Below are 17660 nucleotides of genomic sequence, written 5' to 3'. Positions count from 1 at the left end.
GTGCTTAATTACTCCATTTCTTTTAGGCTTTCTTGGAGTTCATCTTTTAAATGTCCTAATCACAGAATTTGAAGCCTAGAAGAAACGGTAAGACATGTTCTGATTCCTTTTCCTCATGTTTTATGGCCCCGTACGAACCTTGTCTACCTCTGAGCCTTCAAAGTAGCTGCTGGGAAGGATTAAAGGGAGAATTAAGTTGAAGATATACCTATAACCCATTTGTTATTATATTTTATCACCCCTGTCCCCTTTGTCAGAGGACTGGGTCATTCTTTAATTTGGAGATTAAAGACGTTTTTCACTGCCTTAGAGCTTCAACTCCTATACTAGTATTATTTAAAATTATGTTCTATAAAGGACAGAGCAGTGGGAAAGAAAAATTAACTTCTACAAGATCTTTTAAACCATTTTATTGAATTTGAAATTAAATAGAGGCCTGGGGAGGTTGTCCTGGGGGCAATTAACACACAGAAGCTAACAACTGCCATGGATTGCTATGCGAGCAGGGAGAACTGATGGATCTGAGGGGCATAGAGCACTTTCTAGAAAACAAGGGAGACAGAGAGAGTCAGGCAATAATTCTTGCCATACTAAACTGTTCAAACTGGATTTATTATCTATGAAATCTTACTGTCGGGAGAAGGATGTAAACTCCTCTGTCTTTATGGCTGTGAGTCCCTGAGGAAGGGGACAACCCAATGGTTATGTGATTGAGTTAGGCAGCTCCAGCCCAAACAGCAGTATTCCTCTAATGCTGAAATGCTTTCCAGTGAAGGCGTAGCCAAGTGTGAGCTGCCCCGAGCCCCTTGTATTTAGTCCAAAAGAGCCAAACCAGTTTTCCGTATTGGGTGTCTGGGGGCATCCTTTCCTAGTTGTGTGTCTCGGTAACGATGTCAGTGAGCTCCCCAGGTCAGAGAGGTGCTGGCCCCAACAGTCATCTGTTGATGAGGGGAAACTGGATGCTCTTAGGAGCCTTGGGTTTTGTGTTAGATTTTCCAAGTTCCCCACTGCCTAGACCTGTTGTCCAACACCAGCCTTTGACATTCCACAGACATTTCTATGCACATGCACAAAGAGATCCCGAAGAAAATGCCACTAACTATTTTTTTTTTCTAGTATAGAGCTTTCAAGTTGAGCAAAAAGACATATCTCCAGATAACTGTGAAAAAAAGGCCTAGACAAATGTGTAACTATAAATAACAATTACCAGGAAACTCACAGTGGGAAAGAACATGGTCAGACTTTCACTCCAAAGGACTTAAGCTGCAAGACTAAACAACCTGCTGATTTTGACCTAAATAAGTAACCCGAGACATATGGTAACAAAAGGTCCTTCAAAGAAATTGGCCCACAGTGATCGATTGCTTGACCACTTCTCCTGCAACCCATAAACTTATAACATTAGAAACTTTTCATAATGGAGCAGAGGGTATGAGGAAGGAAAAATAAAGTGGCATTTTCATCCAGGTAGAGCATGTGCTAGCTAATTAAGTGCTCAGAGTTCTAGTTCAGTGCCTCACACTATTGGTTGGCCTGGTTTTCCAGCTTGAAGAAACATATCTGACACAGTGAGAATATTTCAAAAATCTTAGAGAATTTAGAGACAACCTCTAGCCATTCAGAGGCTGATCTTCACTTTTGGAAAACACCTAGTTCTGGCTTTTCTTCCTCCCAACACTTACTCTGTCTTCTTCCTACCCCGTGGCTCCCCATCCCCTGCCTCTTTCTGGACTTTTGCACAGCTCACGAGGCAATTCAAAGAAAGATGGGCAAGGAACATTACAAGAAAAAAGTGGGTGAAACTCACATTTGTGAAAGAGACTCAGTAATCCTAGATCTGGAACTGATATGGGTAGGAGAGTCTAGAATGGAGAGTCTTGGCCAAATATATTATTTTGGTTATTGTCAGTCATCAATCAATAAATGAATCATTATTTGCCTATCAAGACCTTGAATCATGTAATGGTTTAGTTCTTTGGAATTATAAATATTTTTATGATATTAAGAAGGTGCTTTGGTTGTCATTTGGGTAGACAGTGATCAGAAGAAGTAATATCTATTGAATGAATTAAGAGAATGAGAATGAATGAAGATAATAACAAATGAAGATAATAAAAATGTACCTGTCCTGCGGTGTCATACAGTCCGAGCAAGTGTTGCTTGCCTCCCACCGTCACGGTAACTAGAGGAGAAGAGGAGAGGAGAGTCCGTAAATACATGCTTCAATCAGGAGCCCTCACATTTCCACATGACAGCGTTTCCCTGGACAGCGAGGATAAGCATATGCCTCATCCATGTGTACTCTAAACCGAGTTGGCAGCATGATTTCTAAGTGAAAGACAACCTTGGGCTTTCATTTGGAAATCAGTGACAGTAGATGAGCTAAGCCAAGTCTGAATTTCTCAAATGAGAAGAATAGTATTGGGGCTGCTAAGGCACTCTGTAGGCTGCTCATTGATCCTTCTTAGGCACTAAAATATCAAGCTCATGAAGGAAAAGAATGCAGAACTTATTCTTGGTTAGGTTATCTTCTCCTTTCCTTTGGTTTGAGTCACCTTTCAAGACACAGAATTGTGTAAACAATTTCTCTGTTAGAAATCTCCATTTTTATTGGTCTTTGAAATGCTAATAAACCCCCCAAACAAAGAATATTATCCCACATGCATATTTATAACCTATAAGGCAAAGCAAATAATGAAATAAAATGGAATTCATATTTATTTTAATAAGTTTTTTAAATTGAGTATTCCTGTGCATTAGCTCAATGGATTCATTGCAATGTTAAACCTTAGTTGAAGGAGGACATTGTTGTACAGGTTCAGTTTTACACACATGAAGGGTGTATGTAGAATGAAAAGTGGAGAGTTTGATTTACACAGCAGGCTACTGCTTTGCGAAGCAATTGTATCCAACAGTGAGACGTGATAGAGGGATGCCAACCACTCTGTACAAGTCTGGAAATGAAATAAACTCTCAATTTGAAACTAAACTGAGATTGAACAGTTTGAATGCAAGATTAATACAATTCTCTTGGTGAGTGGAAAAATCAAATTTAAATTTCGAAAAAATCTCTTTTTGGAAAAGAGAAGTAAAATAATAAAGGAGAATTCTTTATTAAAAGAAAGTGTGATTTCTTAGTTTATTGGAGGCTGTAAAAATGCAATGTAAAGCTGATATTTAAAAATGGACTTTATTGGGGTGACATTGGTTAATCAAATTATATAGGTTTCAGGTATACAGTGCTATAATACATCATCTGTATTGATGTGTTCACCATCCCAGAGCAATACATCATATTGTGTTGTGTGTTCACCATCCCAGAGCAAGTCAGATTTTTGATGCTTCCTAGTATTAGCTGTGCAGGAAATGAAAGATAAACTAAATAAGCAACACTTCAAAGCCATATTTCCAACACGTCAGCCAAATTCTCTCATTTGCTGCTTGGAGTTGCTGATTTGGGATTGATTTTACTTTTGTTTTCAGGTTCATGGGCTACATGTATGCAAAGTACTTCCTAATGGCTCATCCTTTGCAAAACACTTGTTTAAAAGCATGGCCTCCACAGGCACTGGGAACAATTTTTCATCTACTCAGATCAACATGTGTTCAGTTTGATAACATGGCTGTAGCCATTCATAGGAGCTTTAAATGTGTATTTTAAAGTGGTGAACCCGGCTCCATCCAACCTTTGTGACAATGTTGACAGAAGAGGGGATTTTAAGTATTTTTACTTCCTTTCAAATGTCAGCCTCGCAAAGGAAATGAAGCTGAGACCATGCTGCCTGGATCTCTTCATCCTATTCTATCTTCCCCTTCCTGCATACTTTTGCTTAGAAGTCCAGCCAGATGTTCCTGAAATCTGCCTAAATTAAAAAAAATGTTTTTATTTTATGGTATTTTTTCCCCTGCCTAAATTGTTCTATTGACCAATTCACTGCCTAGTCAAGGATCAGGAAAAAGGGGAAGGAATCCAGCATGTGTAATTTTCCGCCTTCAGGGAGCTGGGCCTCCTGTTCTGGAGACCCGCCTTGGACCATGCACCCACACACAGGCCCAGAGCCATCCGTGGCCTGAGCACCAGAAGCTGAGTCCCCCTCAGGGCTCCACTGGGTACTGCAAATATTCCTCAGCAATGGCTCTGATCTTTGTCACTGGAGCCCTCAAGCTCCTGTGTGAGCTTTCTCACAGAACAGCCATTGCCTCCCGCTTGCTCCACTCGCTCGTCCTCAGGACGCACCCTTTCTCCCTTGGAAGATTTGACTGCAAGAACTGGACCAGGCCCGAGGCCAGCACCAGCCCGGGAAGGGTGGGCTGTGGGCTGCTGAGAGTCTTCCTTCCCCTCTGGCCTTTCTTTCCTCCAGGGTTTGTTGAGCTCCTGGGCAGCTGAGGATTTGGGAATAGCAAGACTCCTGTTTTGAGGCATGGAGAGGAGCGGTTTACTGGCAAGGTCTGGGCGTGATGTAGCAAACTCCATCCCAGGGAAACGCGAAGGGGTGTGGGAGCTCGCAGTGGGGTAGGACTGTGCGTGCGTACGTGTACGCGCTGGGGGATGTGTGTGGGAACACCGGAGGGGCACTACAGAGTGTGCGCACATGAGCTGCTGGAGTGCAGTCGGGGAAAGCGTTCCGAGGATGTGTCTGAGCTGAGTCCCAAAGATGGCTCGGAGTTACCCAAGGTGCATTGGAAGAAAGGAGAAGGGTGGCCCAGGAGCTACGTGGGTTGCGCTGGGGGAGGCGGTGCCGAAGAGGTGGACGAGCAGGCTCCGGCTGTGTTGGTGTACTAATTTAGACTTGACTCTGAAGGCTTTGTTTAGCAATGGAAATCCCGAATTCTCCTTTTTCCCGAAGAAAGCAAAGAAAAAAAGGAATTAAAATAATTTCCATGGGTTATGGCAAATGGCGACAGGGGGGAGGGTGACCTGTCGGGATGGAAGTGCTGTCAATTCTCTGCTTTGCTGCACAGTGGCTGTCTGCTCCGTGTGTTTGGCCAGCTCGGCTGGAAGAATCCAAAGCAAGGGAGCAGAGCTTGTGGCCCTGTCTCTGGAAGTCACGCCCCCACCCTAAAAGCTGATTTTGTCTTATTTATTTTTTCTTTTCCTTTATTTTTATTGATGACACTATTACAGATGTCCCCATTTCCCCACCCCCCTTCTTTTGCCCCCCACCCATTCCACGCACCCCCTTCCCTCTGGCCCTTGCTGTACTGTTGTCTGTGGCTGAGAGTTATGCATGTGTGTCCTTTGGCCGATCCCTCCACCTTTATTCTCTCATCTCTGCCCTTTTATTTTCCCATTTTATCGGAAAGAAGATAAGTGGATCACACAGTTGATGCTAGAGAACATCTAGGGACAGCCGGAGACAGATCCAATCGTTAATCACAGACTGTGGGTTGTCCAAATGGCTTTGCGAGTCCTTATCTTGGACCAGCAGTGGATGCGTTATTGTTGCCAACAGGCTGCAGTGTCCTCTGAGGCCTCTCAGTTTGGAAATGAATCAGCCACAACAGCACAGAAGGCAGGTGTGCCCTAAAATGCTAACGGTAAATGTAGTGAGGTTGAAAGAGCAGGATCTTTTAAGTCAGATGGTTCTGCTTTACAATCCTATCCTCTATTCACCTTCGAGTGACCTTGGGGAAGTCACCTAACATCTCTGAGCCTCTGTTAAAATGGGGATAATATTACCTACCAAAGTGAGTACTTGTGGGGAGGCAATTAAAGAGAAAATGCCTGGCATATAGCCTGGGCCCATAGTGGGTGCCGAACAATTGTTACTTTGCCTCCTTCAACAAATGCTTATTGAATCCCTTCTAAGGACCAGACTGTCTTGCTCTCCAATGTATACCATGTGCACACTAACTGGCACATAGTGGGATCTTAATGTTTGTGAATGACTAGTCACCTTCTACCCTAAAGATAGTTATTTAGTTCTTTGTATTCTATTTCCCACTGGACAGGAAGACCATGAGGACAGAATTTCCATACCTAATGTCTCATGTAGTAGGCAGCCCAGATCATGGAGGGTGTAGTAGATACTGAGTACACAGCACAGAAATGGAGCACCAGGGTCAACACAGGCAGAGGAGAGTCCTCCAAAACATGCAGACCAGCAGCCTAAAGCTCCCTGGCAAGACACTAACTGCTGGGAAGTGCCTGCAGCCAGCAAATCTGCCTGGCAGACAGTGGTCAGGCTCAAATCCCAGCTCACCTTCTATTCTGGGAGCTATTAGAGTTGTTTTCTGAGTGTAGAGAGGTTTTAAAGAGAGTGGGTCACATGACCTGCTGATGGCTCAGATAGTTCTCTCCATGAAGTGTGAAAAGTTGTCAGTGACCTGTTAAGTATGTACAATGAGGGCCTTCTTGCCAAATCCTTTCAATTCTTTGCTTCCTTGTGCTTCTTCTTTGTGTAGATTGAAGTGGCTCATTGTGTGAGTTGAGATGAAGCCTAAGTCATGGGTTTGATCTCCTGAAGCTCAGTTTTGCCCAGAGAGGAAGCGCCCCAGGCAGGAAGACCTAAGCTTACTGCCCTCAGCACTTCAGCCACCTCACAGAACTGTGTGTCTTTTGCAAACCTGGATGAGGATGTGTTGGCCATTCCCTGGACACTGGCTCAGCCCACCAGTCTGGCCCATCAGCAGCACTAGGAACCTGGTTCAAAGTCCCTTCCTTGATGGGCGGTGGGCTGGCCATCTCAGCTGCCAAGAATGGTCTTTTGAAATTGATGTTACAAATAGATGATGAATCACGAAAACTCGCATGGTGAAAATGTCAGGCCAATTAGGAGGAAGCCTCCATGTGCCCTTCCGTTCCCAGCACACAGACAACTGTTTGTATCACTCATGTCAAATGTGTTCTATTTGGATCGTAGGGTGAAGCAGACCTGACTAGGTAGGTGCATGGATGTAGTCCCATAAAGGTGCTATTTTGGAGGAAGAAACACTAGATTATAGACATAGCATGAAATGGATTTTTAAGAAAGTAACATGGTTTTCATGTAAATATAGGATGAGGGTATGTCAAAGATTTATTAACTCAGTAATGAGAGGCCCAGTAAGATCATAAATCTTGTTCAAAGAGCATTTTGAGGAAGTGGGAATATAGACAAGGGGTGACCCCAAAACACCAGAATTACCTTCCAGAGGGCAGGCCCCTTGTGGTACAGACTTCCCTGCTAGGTGAGTGTTGTGGGAACCCTTCTGTATCTGTACCAGATGGTGTGGTTATGAGAGGCTGCATTCCGCTTCCGGGAATTTTTTTGAAGACTCCCTTAACGCGTTTGCCCATTTCATGATGGGTGATTTATGAGTGTACCTGCCCACAATGCGCTGAGTGTTCAACAGTTTTTGACCAAAGACAGCATAATCCCTGTGCCCAACTTTTCCTGTTCACCTGATCTCACCTTGAACAACATTTTTGTGTCCTGGGAGGAAAAGTCTTCCAGGAGTAAAGGGAAACATTTTGCCAATGTGGAAGAGGTGAAACAAAAAACAGCAGAAACACTAAAAGGCATCAAAATGGATGAGTTCAAAAACTGTTTTGAGCAGGGGGAAAAAATCTCGATAGATATATTGCATCAAATGGTGATTCCCTTGAGGATGACTGAAGTTTAAATGTGTAAGAATAAATACATGATTTTCATAAATAAGTCCCAGGTATGTTTGGGTCCCCCTTTGTAGGTACTTAAAAAGGAAAATGTTAGAATAAGATGGTTGTGTTCAATAGAAAACTGATTATTTTCCTATGGAAAAGATAGCCTTTGGTGTTTTCTTTTATATTACATAGTAATTATTTGCATTTCTACCCCCCAAAATTTACAAGTTAACATGCAACTTCACGAAGTTTAACCTTTTAGTTAACTGTTGAATGAAACGAAGGTATGTTCATTACCCTAGATTATTAATCCTTGGGAAAGGGTGCTAGATACCGACCCAGTGTGACACTGAAAGGACAACTGTATGTCCTTTGTCTTATGTCCATGCCTGAATTCAAGTCCATTGTTTGCTGCTCATGAGGTAAAATGTTGGGTAACTGTATGTTTCTCTCTCACTGGAACAACAAACAGATCATGTTTACCCTAAAGGGACGAAGAACTCTTTATGAGCTGTTCAGAAGTCAGGGTGTAATCCTCACAGCAGTGTGTCTGTGTCTAGGGGGCTGCAGAAATGGAGCACTTGGATGGAAATTCACAATTCAGATCCTCATCATGCTTGCTAACTAGACATCTTCAGTGGCATCCACTGACCTTTTTTGTTTCTCCCTGTCTGAACTCACCCTCATCCCCTGCCCTTCCTCCTTTCTAGGAGATCTTGTTTGGGACGGTGACTCACCTAGCTCCAGTGCTCCCGCTTTGGGGCAGCCTGTGTGTGTGTGTGTGTGTGTGTGTGTGTGTGTGTGCGTGTGTATGTGACTGTATGTTTTATAAGGAACCAACCCCAAATAAGTTAGAACACAGTGTGAAACTAGAAATAAACAATACATTTTCATAAACATGAATGGTGGTGAATTCCTTCCTGGTGTGTTTTCATCCTTCCCATGTACGTGATCCTCTTAACACGGCTTAAAACCCTTCTCACTCATCTGCATGGCTAGCCTCCCTGCTTGCTTCCCTTCTCTGCAAAGAATCCTTCTTGTTTCCTCTGTGTATGTGTGTGAGTAAAATAAATGTTGCTCGAAGAAGACTCTTACTTGATGTGCTGGCATGAGGTCCTGTTTCTGTAAGTGCACAGACTGAGGAGAAAAATCCAATGGGCTTCCTGAAAACCTGTTAGGGCTCTGAGCTGAGGGCTTGCTTTTGTGATGTCTGCATATTCTTCCTACAGTAGTGAACGTCCATGTAAACAGGCTAACATGAATCTTCCCTTCCTCTCCGTGTTTCTTTCATCTGTTAGGTATGCCTGTCATGACAAGGCATTTGGTTTGTAGTTATTCTTGTTGTAACTGCCCTGAATTTTAAGGTGGAAGAGCTGTTTGGAGCCCTGGACTTGCTGTGAAAGAACTCCAGGACCTTAGCCGTGGCTGGCGTAGCTCAGTGGATTGAGCGTGGGCTGCGAACCAAAGTGTCACAGGTTTGATTCCCAGTCAGGGCACATGCCTGGGTTGCAGGCCATGGCCCCCAGCAACCACACATTGATGTTTTTTTCTCTCTCTCTCTCTCCCTCCCTTCCCTCTCTAAAAAAGAAATAAAAAAAAAATAAAAAACAGAACTCTAGGACCTTGAATAAGCCACAGCTCCCTACGTCTCAATTTTTATTTTTAACTGGCCAAGTGCAATTTATTTGAGGTGCTGAGGAGGTCACGAATGTGAACATTTTGTACGACAAAGCCTACACAAATGTAAGGTGGCATCACTGAGCAAATGGCTTCTTACATAACAACACTTTTGGGAACAGAGCTTGCCGGAATGAAGTTGTACTGGTTCTCGGTGTGGGGTGGCTGTTCAGGAAATATCTTTCCTTGCCACTACTTGTTTGGTGATGGAAGAGGAGGAGGGAGGCTGGTGAGGGAAGGAGAAGGGGAACTTGGAAGTGACTGGGGATGGGGCCACGCCAAAGACAGAGCCATGATTCCACGACATCCACATCCTGGAATTTCAGAGTCTTGCTTGGCCTCACTCACCCTTCCTCCCTCAACATTCATTTGGTCTCCACATCCTGCCAGGTCTACCTGCTAAGTCTCTCTAGAATCGGACTCCTCTTTACCGTCCTTGTAGCTATCTCAGTGCAGCCCCTCATACCAGCCTTGTCCATTGCAAACGGCTCCGAGTCCACCTTTTGTTCTCCAGGTTCCGTCTCCTGTGCGGCTTTGTCCTCACTGCCGCCCGTCCATGCAGCTGTGGCTCCTAATTGTCTGCAGCGCACAATTCAAATACTTTCCAAGAGGGTATGAAATCTTTGTAATCTGGCTCCTGGTTTACCTTTCCAGATCTCTTATTTTTTTTTTAATGTCTTACAGTCCAGACCAATTACAGTCTTTTATACTCACGATGCCTTTGCTTAAGCTGTTCACTCCGGAATTCTAGAAATTCTAGAATACGTTCCCTACCCTTGTCAGCCTGGAAAACTCCCATAACCTGGAAAACTCACTGCCATACTCCTCTTTGATGCCTGCCAGATACCTTAAGCCTCTTTTCCATGCTTGCTTGCCCATCGGGTCATAAAGTGCTGTGTGTTATTCATTGTCATGTCCCAGCATCTAGAATGGGGCTGGCATGTAGCTACTGGTCAAGTGACTGTATAGCACTAACCTCCAGTGACATTGGAGGTTTTCTCTGAGGCATCTGTTTTCTCGAGATTAGTCTTTGGCTTTTTCCAAAGGGTCACCATGAGCTTTTCTGGACACTAAGTGGCAGGATGGGGTCACCAGCAATGCCATCCTACACTGCAGCTGGCCTGCCTGTTCTGAGAGGCTGCCGTGCAAACGTGACTCTCTGGGGTGGCACTGTTCCACTTTTCCAGGCAACTTTCACCAGCTGCCAGGCTGCAGGCCAGTGGGGCAGGACCACTGCCAAGGTGTCGTCCTGAGGCTCACTGTGGCTGTGCAAGTTGTGGTGGTCAGGCTCTCTGGCAGTAGCCACAGAGTCCAGGGGAGCTTCCTTTAATTAAGATGTTGGGAAGAAGTGACTGAATTATAAATAGCACCTGAACGTGGAGGCTTGTGGTCTGCAAACCAGAGCATACTTTTGCAGGATCCCCTCTATAAAGAAATACTTTAAAAAAATGTCAGCTCCTTTGGTTATGTTCACATATTACTAGAAACTCCCAAAGTCAAGCTGCCATTGAGGTATGGTGAAATAAATAAATACTTTCCATTTTATCCTCGACTTTGACTTGGTGATCTAAATGTTTTGTGGCAGCCACCGGGGGAGTGAGTTAAAAACACAGATGCCCTGGTTTCACACCCCACCTCTAAGATTCTGAGGAAAAAGGTGGGTCGGGGTGGGGCGCTGAAGCCTGTATTTTTATCACACTCTCCAGGTGAGTGATTCAGATCTGAACCTCAGTTTCTTTATCCTTAATGTGATAATAAAAATACAATTACTCTATAGTATCCAATCCACTTTAGACAGGTTTTGTGAACAATAGATGAAGTAATATAAAGGAAAAAACTTTAAATTTATAAAACCCTACACAGACATTTTTGATCATATCTGTCACGCAGTATGAAACTAGGTGGTCTGTTTGTAACAACACCCCCAACCCCCGCCCTGTCTAGAAGTAGTCACAGAGGAAAGTCAGACGCTGAGGCGACTATAAAAGTGGAATAGTGTGTTCCTATCAAGAGTTTTCAAAGAATTATTAGGCTCATAAAAATTCTATCAGGTACCAGCAATAACTAGTTAGAAAATATGATGGGAAATATGATTTTCACAACAACAACAAACGCTATAATGTGTCTAGTAATGTGCGAGGCCTTTATGAGAAACCGTGCGGGAAGCACTTTGCTGAGGTCGTAAAAGAAGACAGATGGGGAAGCAACTCATGGTCTTGGGTAGGAAGCTTTGCATTGTAAAGATGTTATACTTCTCCAATTTAGCAAGTTTAAAGTAATTCCCATGGGAGTTTTTAGCAAGGAACATGACAGAGGGATTATCTTTGATACATAAGGGTGCTTTTTAGTCAGTCAGGAAAATAATTTTCAAAAGAAAATAAAGAATATAGGCAACTTAGAAATAAAAGGTCAATGAATACTAGAGTAAAAAAAAAAATCCAAATTAAACAAGATGCAATCTTTGGCCTATCCAATTGACGAAAACCATGACCCACTGCTGGTGAGTATGTAAGGACGCGGCTCTCGAACACCGCTGCAGGAAACGCAGGTGGGCTCAGGTTTTCCGGCAAACCACTTGGCAGTATAGACTGAAAGCCTAAAGGTGGGTCTATCTCTGCCTCAGCAAGCCTGCCTCTGCAGTGTACTCGCAGGAACAGTCATGCAAGTGTGCACCAGTGTATGGGGGTAAAGGCTGTTCATTGAGTGTGTATGACAGCCAACAGGTAGAAGCAGCCTAAATGCTTAATAACTGGGGATTGGTCCGCATCAGTTACGGAGCAGTCTTACTTTGTAACTTTTTAAAGAATACTGATGAAAGTGGTAGAATATTGAGGATATAATGCTAGATAGTAGAGAGAAAATTCTACATCGCGTAGGTAAAAATATTTATAGAAAATGTGTTTAATTTTTTCCATGCTTTGTTACCATGAACATGTAAATCAGAAAAAAGACAGTTGGGTGTCCAACAATTGTGGTTGTGTCCTTATTATGACTGTTATACACGGGTTGGACTCAATGTCATTAAAGTCGTCTCCTGTCACTTCAATTCTACCATGGCTTCTTGGTCCACTCTCCAATTTGCCTTGGGTTTTCCCAGATGTGTTTTAGGTGGTGGGACCAAGCATCTACTTTTATGAGCAAGACTGCATGATGCATTGGTCTGCTGCAGCAGGGCTTTATCAACTGTGTGTGGCAGAGCAGCTTGTCCTTTTCAGAGAATTACGGTGAACCAACCACTCATGTTTTACCTGTACTTGCTTTTCGAAGGTACCAAGAAAATATTGTTCATTTGAAGATGCTAGAATCTGCCAAAACATATTCACTGTAAACTGACAGAAGTGTCTGAGCTGTAAAGACAACAGCAGTAAATTCGTTCTAAATAGAGCCCTTTCTTGACAGTGTCTAGGCCTCACAAAATGAACTAGCCAAGTGAATATTTAGAGTGTGTGTTTCTGCTCCCAATAACTTATTTTCCCCTGTGTTATAAGATTATTTGGAGAATATGAGGCGATTTTTCTGTTTTCTACTTTTGTGCATGGTTGTTGTCCTAGATTATATTTACTCGTCTGTCTTGTTGTTCCTCAGGATCCTAGAATTTTCTGTACTTGTGGGTTTTTCCTCCTTTATTTCACTTATCTTAGTCTGATATCCCTAACCAGACTAGGCGTTCTTTTCAGCTTACTTCTTAACAAGTGTCAAGAAATATTATCTGCTGGTTAATTATGTTTAAAGAAAGATGTACATATAACAGTTTGAGATAACACCATCCTTGGATTCTTTCTGAGGTGAATATCTGGAAGCACATTTTGTAACTTTGTTAAGTATTTTCTCAGAATTTGTATTGGGTAACATCTACCACTTTTATGCCCTTGTTCACATATTTTTCCCTAGTTGTTTCTCCTCAAACATCTAAAAATAAAAGATAATTTTGGGATGCTTATTAGCAATGTAGGTTTGTGGCTGGCCAGTCCTGCTAAGGAGAGCCAGTGGAGGGATGCGCTGAGTACTGGCTACCAGCAGAACCTGTGGTACACACTGCCACTCAAAGCTAGAAGGGCTCTTGCCATGCTTGGCACCTAGGGTCGGCTGGGTCAATGGATTAGCAACCTGGGGCTTTGAATTCCTATTCTTGTTTTTGCTGATGCTTTTCTGTTAAGTTTTAGGTGAAGTCCAATTAATCTAGTAGAGTTTCTGTTTAGTTTCAAAGATTTAAAAAAATCCAACAGATAAGTGGGGAACCATGTGGTATGTTCTCGTGCGGTTTCACATTCAAGGTCACACCACACTAACAACTCAAAGTCCTTATAAACCATTCTGGCTTTAAGTGAGAGATTAAGACACCAAAAGGGGATTTAAATCATAGACCATAGCACTGCTTCTTAACATCGTCTTCTCAGTGTTTTTCAGAGCCTCGCCCAGCCTCGAAGCTTTGCTCTCACCCTCCACTCTTCACCACCACACCTCCTGTGAATGTCTTAGTCTTCTTTCTGCCAACACAAGACAGTTCAGGGCTTGACTGGCTCTCTCCTTTAGGGCTTTGAGGAGAGGGAAGCTTAGTCTAACCAAAAGGTGCTTTTTCTCCTCAGCAGAATTGAGGAGGATTTGGGGGAAGGGAAGGATTATAGACATTTATAATTTAACACCCTTTTGTGTATCTCAGACACATTTATAATGTGGGTAATTTTTTTACAGATCAAGGGGTCATTTGCCAAATGCTCTTAGGATACTAGCATCATGTCTTTCTCCTTGAAGCTATAGACACTCAGCAGTGTATACTACCACATTGTCAAGGACACTCTGGGTACTTGGGACTGTAGTCCCTGCTAGACCAGAAGGTTAAAGGCTCAAGAGTAGAAAGGGGAATTAGAGATAAGATGATGGTCCTCTTGCGTCATCACCAGTTGGTCAGAAGAAAGATGAGATTGTACCAGTGGGAGCCATGTGGACATAGGATGCAGGCTACATGTGTGGAGGCCTGTGGAATCATCTTTACTAGATCAATGCCACTCTTGTGAAGTTAGGCATTTGGGACCTTGTGTGGTGGTGGAGCTGCAGCAGAGGGGTGTTTAGTGGTTTTGCCTGTAACTGCAGAGAACTTGTAATACCAAAGAGGAGAAAAAGAAGGCAGATTTGCTCTAGACAAGGAGTCATGGTAGGAGTGAGAAAGAATATGGAGAGGAAAGAAGGGACTTGGGGAGGGGTGGGTTACTCTAATTGGAACCAATCTTTGGAAGCTCAGTGTGGGCCGCACTCTAAGGCCGACTCCAAGAGCTGATTTAGTCTAGATATCTAGGCTATTTGGGTTGACTTAGGAGCTTCCACGATATCTCTAGGGTTGCCCTGAACTGGCCTTATCACCCAGGTTGCTTCTGGCCTGTCGCCTCTCTGTACTTCCCTTGTTCTTGACCTGTGGTCCTCCAAAGGGAAAACCCAAACCTCCTCTGAAGGGTTGTTAAAGTCTCGGTTTAAGCTGGCTGTGGCAGGAAGAGTGATTGGACCAGGGCTTGGCTCTTTCGTGAACAGCTGTCAGGGACTGGGACCAGGTGATAAAGAGACTCTTGCCACTTCTGTCCAGCTTGTTCTTTTCTGCATGCAGTTACATGCTGCTGAGCCCTGTCCTCTGTGAGGGCCCTGGTAAAGGGAAAATGGTAGCTTGAGGGTGCTGCAGAAGACTGCAGTGTTGGTGTGGAGAGGAAGGCCCCACCAACACCTCTCTAACCTTCACTGCAACTCAGGTGACTCCCTGGTGATGCTGGTGCCTCTCCCTCCCCTCCCATCAGGAACTTCTACTAAGGGCTGTGATAGTTAATTTTACGCGTCAACTTGGCTGGTCCATGGGTGTCTAGACGTTTGGTCTAACATTATTTTGGGTGTCTCTGTGTGGGTGGTTTTGGTTGAGAGTGGAGTCAGTATCATTGGAATCAGTAGAGTACAGCAGATTTCCCTCCATAATGTAGGTGGGCCTCATCTAATTACTTGAAGGTCTAAATAGGAAAAAACAAACAAACAAAAACCCTGACCTCCCTGTGAGTAACAGGGAATTCTCCAGTAGACTGTTTTTGAACTTTGTCGGTGCTGTCGACTCTCCTGGGTCTTGGGCCTGCTGATCCACACCACAGATTTGGACCCTCTGGTCTCCATAATCACGTGAGCCAATTCCTTATAATAAAAGCCTCTTTTTCTATACTTGTACAGTCATATCCTATTAGCTCTGTTTTTCTGAAGAACCCTGACTAATACAAGGGCTATATGATACACCTGCACAATCTGATCTACAGGCTCTGGGTTAGAGACAAGTGTCTAGCATAGTGTGGCCCACCACAGGGATTCAACAAATAAAAGGCTATGTTTAGTCACAGAGTTCATTAGGTGACACCTGATGCCAGCGCCAACTGATGTGCTGTGTGCTGAGTAAGGGACACAGAAATGAGCTATCGAAGCATGAGGGTGATGAATTAAGGTGCTAAGATGATTTTCTAATGCCTCACTCACCAATGACACAGACCATTCCCCTATTACTGGTGGAGGAGGCATCCATCCTTAATGAAGCCAATGCAAAAGCCACTTCTTCAGGCACCAGAAAATGTGTCTCTAACACAGAGACAGAAACCCTAACCCTAACCCACAAAGTGGTGGCCCTTCACTTGAATGTGAGATGGGAGAGAGCAGGCCTGGAGCTGTGTTCAGCCCCTGCTGCCATTAGCAGGTGCATTGGAATCACCAGGATGGTGGATAGGGATGGAGAGCTGGGCCTGGGTGGTGATGGTGGTTCTTGTTAGGTAGAGAGCAGATGCTGCATCAGTTGGTCTGGGTGGGGCTTGAGAATCTACATTTCTCATAAGCTTCTAGGTGGTGCCCTTGTGGCTGGTCTGCAGGCCACACTTAAGGGACAAGGTTCTTCTCTGTCTTTAAATGTGGTTTCTTTGAGTCCATCAGGTGGTTGACAGACAGGAAGTACACTCCCCTAAAGAAGTGCGGGAAGGAGCAGTGTCTGGACAGCAGCAGGAGGACTCACGCTCCCCTGCCCACTCGCTGGTCTTCAGAAATTAAGAGGGTGGGTGCTTCATCTCCGTGTAAGTGCTGCAAAGAGCCCAAGGCCTCTGCGCTCAGGGGCCTCCAGAGAGGGCTGCCAGTTTCCTCGGTGGAGGTTTTGAGGCCTGGCAGGAACTTGGGCCAGAAAAGAGGACTGCAAAATGATGAAATTATAAACAAGTAATTTTGAGGCCCGGAAAATGTTGTTTCACTCCCCTGGGTCATCGCCGAGGGGAAATTGACCTCAAAATGTGAGAGAGTGAGGAAAGGGCGGGAGGCAAGCAATTTGGGCAAATGAGACCATAAAAAGGGCTGATTTTCTCAGTCATTTATTTCAATATTTCAGTAAATTGTACCCAGCAGCTTGGAACATAATGAAAACTAATGTGCTTTCTTCTGTATGGGGATTTCTGAGTATCTTTTTGAAGTTCTGTGACCTAATTTATGAAAGTGTGCTTCTGGACCTTAGGAAGTACTTGCTGTAGCTGGTCTGTCGGGCCTTTGTAAGGGCCTGAGTGGTGGACATGGTGGACTTTACCGGGAGCAGCTGGTAAAGTCAGACTAGTTTATGTTCTCAGGCAAGCTCCCCTCACCCCAGTGTCTCCTCTCTGGCACTGTAATTGGTATCCTGCTCTCCTTTTCTCCCTGATCAAAATCTATCTTCTTTGCTTTTCCCCACACACTGAAGTTCTGCAGATGATTATTAACAGACTAGACTGTGAACTCCTTACACGAAAAGACAAACTTCTAAGGCCCAGCATAGTGTCTTGAAAATAATGGGTATTTAATAACCGGGTATTTGTTGAATGAATGGATTGCTTTAGGTGTGCCTGCCCCCAAGGAGGGTATACATTTTAAAGAGGGCCACGCAGAACTGCTACAGCTCTCATTGGGATCTCAGAGCAGCTGGTTGGCTGGCGGGTAGTTAGTTGGTGGAGACTTGTGGCTTTCTCAGCACTTAGGAAATCACAGCGGGAGGTCCTGGTGGTACTATCTGATATGTATGCCAGGAGACACAATTGTTGAATTGAAAGTGATCAATTCTGGAAAACAAGGAAAGCTCTTGAGCCCATGGCCTGGGCTCACTCCAGGATAGACAGTGATGGAGTCTTTGCCTAGTTCCCCCCAGTGACTATTGAGACAATGAATGCTGATTCAGGTTTGAGTGACAAAAGCAGCTGTAGAGGGTGTCAATTTCAGGGCCTGGGAGTTGGGGGAGGTGCAGCCCAAGCCCTTGACCCTAACCACTGCCAGGGACTGACCGGCTGCATCACCACTCCAAGCACCATGCTGCTGAGAGGCCTGTGGGGAACGGCGCAAGAGCTGCGGACTCTGCTTTCCAATCTGACTTCCCAGAACAGCAACA

The 17660-nt window shown here is 44.2% G+C and overlaps 1 protein-coding gene across 2 annotated transcripts in view; it reads right to left on the bottom strand.

Moving 5' to 3' along the window:
* RHOJ (ras homolog family member J) overlaps nt 1-17660 on the bottom strand; it is a 76769-nt gene that overhangs the window by 21466 nt on the left and 37643 nt on the right. For both annotated transcript variants that reach the window (XM_045823655.1, XM_045823656.1), the window contains exon 2: nt 2124-2182. In XM_045823655.1, the coding sequence (XP_045679611.1) occupies nt 2124-2182 (59 nt within the window). The remainder of the gene's footprint in view (nt 1-2123; nt 2183-17660) is intronic.

Source organism: Phyllostomus hastatus, unplaced genomic scaffold (genome assembly GCF_019186645.2).
Source record: "Phyllostomus hastatus isolate PE091 unplaced genomic scaffold, TTU_PhHast_1.1 phas_scaffold_501, whole genome shotgun sequence".
Taxonomy (NCBI): Eukaryota; Metazoa; Chordata; class Mammalia; order Chiroptera; family Phyllostomidae; genus Phyllostomus; species Phyllostomus hastatus.
The sequence above is the reverse complement of the archived record's forward strand: the minus strand, read 5'-3'. Positions and strand labels throughout refer to the sequence as shown.